We start from the raw sequence: 2,031 nt of genomic DNA on the forward strand, positions 1-2,031 counted from the left end.
ATGATTAAAAAAACTCACAAAATGGCACAAATATTCACACCCAAACCACAAAAGCTAAAAGCTGCAATAGGGGCATGCCAACTTCGCATTTTAGCTCAAAGTGTTTTTTATTCTAAACCCTTAACTGTTTGGGAAAGCTTATGCGGTGTAAAAATGCTTTTAGAGTGCTAAAAGCATTCCTGCACGGGACCTAAGTTTATGTTCAAGTTGCATTTCTTCTGCTTTACCCTCTATCTTCCTCTTCAAAGTCAAGAAAAAAAATTGAATATTTGGTATATCCAGGTTAAACACATATACATCCTACGCTTATTAACGAGTCTTGCGACAACTAAACCATTGTTAACAAAAATGTCACCGTATCATAAGCAGAATACAACCTGCATCACTATCAAAATCAATATCTATTAAGGGAGAAAGATGCATTTCAAAACATGGGGAAAACTGATTTTTCATCCAGTTCTTTACTGACAGATCATATATACTCCTAAGACGAAGGGGAGAAATTAACTGATCCAAGTGTTTTTGAACTAATAATAATTACTAGTACAGATCATAAAAACAATCCATTGGTATTGACTTTCTAACACTGCAATGGCACCAAGCTTGTTTTATTCTGCCATTGCTCATTTAGGAGGGCAGAAAGTGATTACATAACGGGAAGCCCTGCATTTGTTAAGGCTGCTAGAGTCATCAAAAGCATAGCTATAGGCCTTTGGGCAAATAGCCTTGAAGAGGTGGGCGAAAAGCGTTGGCTTGCACGTCTTTGGATTTCCATACTCCCCAGTGCAGCAATATTTAGCTGATTGCATGGCCAAGCAGGCACTCTTACATCCCACCACCTTGGCTCCTTTCTTCACTTCCAATGCTGATGGGCAGCAAACGTTCAAATCAACTTCACATGATGCAACTCCACAACCGATTCCGCCTCCGACCGGTTTCATCAAAACAGGCAAATTAAAGCCATCAACCAAACTTACATCATAGAAATGCAGTGGTGAAGAAGATGACCCAAGAGTCATTTCTATCACGGTTGCAGGCGGTGTACCGCCTGTTCCTTGGCACTGAAGTCGTCCGGAGCAGTCACCAGTATCACAAGAACCCTTGCCATTACTGTTGAAATTACAACCTTGCCTGGCCCATATCCTCCCAGACCATTTCTGTGGAACGTCAAGAACTACTTCTTCACCACTACCAAGATGGAATCCACCATTTTTAGGAGTGGACTGACCTGCACTGCCAAGTACCCCGGGCCAAATGCTTTCCTTGCAGTTGTTCACAAGTATAACTTGCTCTCCATCTGCAATGAAAAAAATAAAAATAAAAACCCACCAAATCCTTGACATAAAATATGAAGTTATTACTTACAAGAATAAGCATATAACAGTGCACCATGTACCTGAAATGGAGGAAAGTGCTAACAAATATAGGAAGAAAGAAAGCAAAATCGAAGATACTGGCATGGTCGAGTTCTTGAATTCAATCAAGGGTTCCAGATAGCCACTAGGATAGAATTGGACAACCGCCAGCTTTTAACTTGAATGGCCAAGAAAAGGAAATCTCAACAGTTGAATCACCAGCCGTCCTATCCTTTCTTTTTTCTACTCTCCTTTCTCTTTTCTACTTTGATGATACATGGCATATATCCATTGCTTCATATCAGGGGTTTCTTTTCTCTTTCAAAAATAAAAATTTACTTCTTTAAGATCAGAGCTTTGCTAGTGCTAGCCTGAACATGCATAAAGGTGTCCATTCAAGAATATCAAACCATGTGATTTGAAACTAAAACAGAAAGGTTGAGTCTTGAGACTATTCCAAATCCCAGACACTGCTAAAAAAGAACACTTACAGATTGCAATAAAAATACCCTGAAATAATATTATAACTACAATTAAAGAGAAAAGTGTAAGGGGATTCAGGATATATGATATGATTATGCTCGTTACTTTCTTAATCGTGTAGTTTAAGATTTTCTTTCCTTTCACTTTTGTCTCAAAAGATAGCATATTAAACCCAAATAACCAAACTTGTTTC

At 38.6% G+C, this 2,031-nt stretch overlaps 1 protein-coding gene across 1 annotated transcript; it reads right to left on the minus strand.

Annotated features, from left to right (window-relative positions):
* Nucleotides 1–381: 381 nt before the first annotated feature.
* Nucleotides 382–1,595, minus strand: LOC107898408 (thaumatin-like protein). Its single transcript, XM_016823893.2, has 2 exons — nt 1,397–1,595; nt 382–1,297 (listed from the first exon to the last, which is right to left on the minus strand). Exons 1-2 carry the CDS (start codon nt 1,458–1,460, stop codon nt 624–626), a joined length of 738 nt encoding a protein of 245 aa, XP_016679382.1. The 5' UTR covers nt 1,461–1,595; the 3' UTR covers nt 382–623.
* Nucleotides 1,596–2,031: the final 436 nt, after the last annotated feature.

The sequence above is a fragment of the Gossypium hirsutum genome, chromosome D04 (genome assembly GCF_007990345.1).
Source record: "Gossypium hirsutum isolate 1008001.06 chromosome D04, Gossypium_hirsutum_v2.1, whole genome shotgun sequence".
NCBI lineage: Eukaryota > Viridiplantae > Streptophyta > Magnoliopsida > Malvales > Malvaceae > Gossypium > Gossypium hirsutum.

What these genes read in the sequence shown, in the direction of transcription:
- LOC107898408 (XM_016823893.2), bottom strand. Translation starts at nt 1,460, where the DNA reads ATGCCAGTATCTTCGATTTTGCTTTCTTTCTTCCTATATTTGTTAGCA. An exon ending in AGCACTTTCCTCCATTTCAG is followed by an intron (nt 1,298 to 1,396) that starts GTACATGGTGCA and finishes TTTTCATTGCAG; the next exon opens with ATGGAGAGCAAGTTATACTT.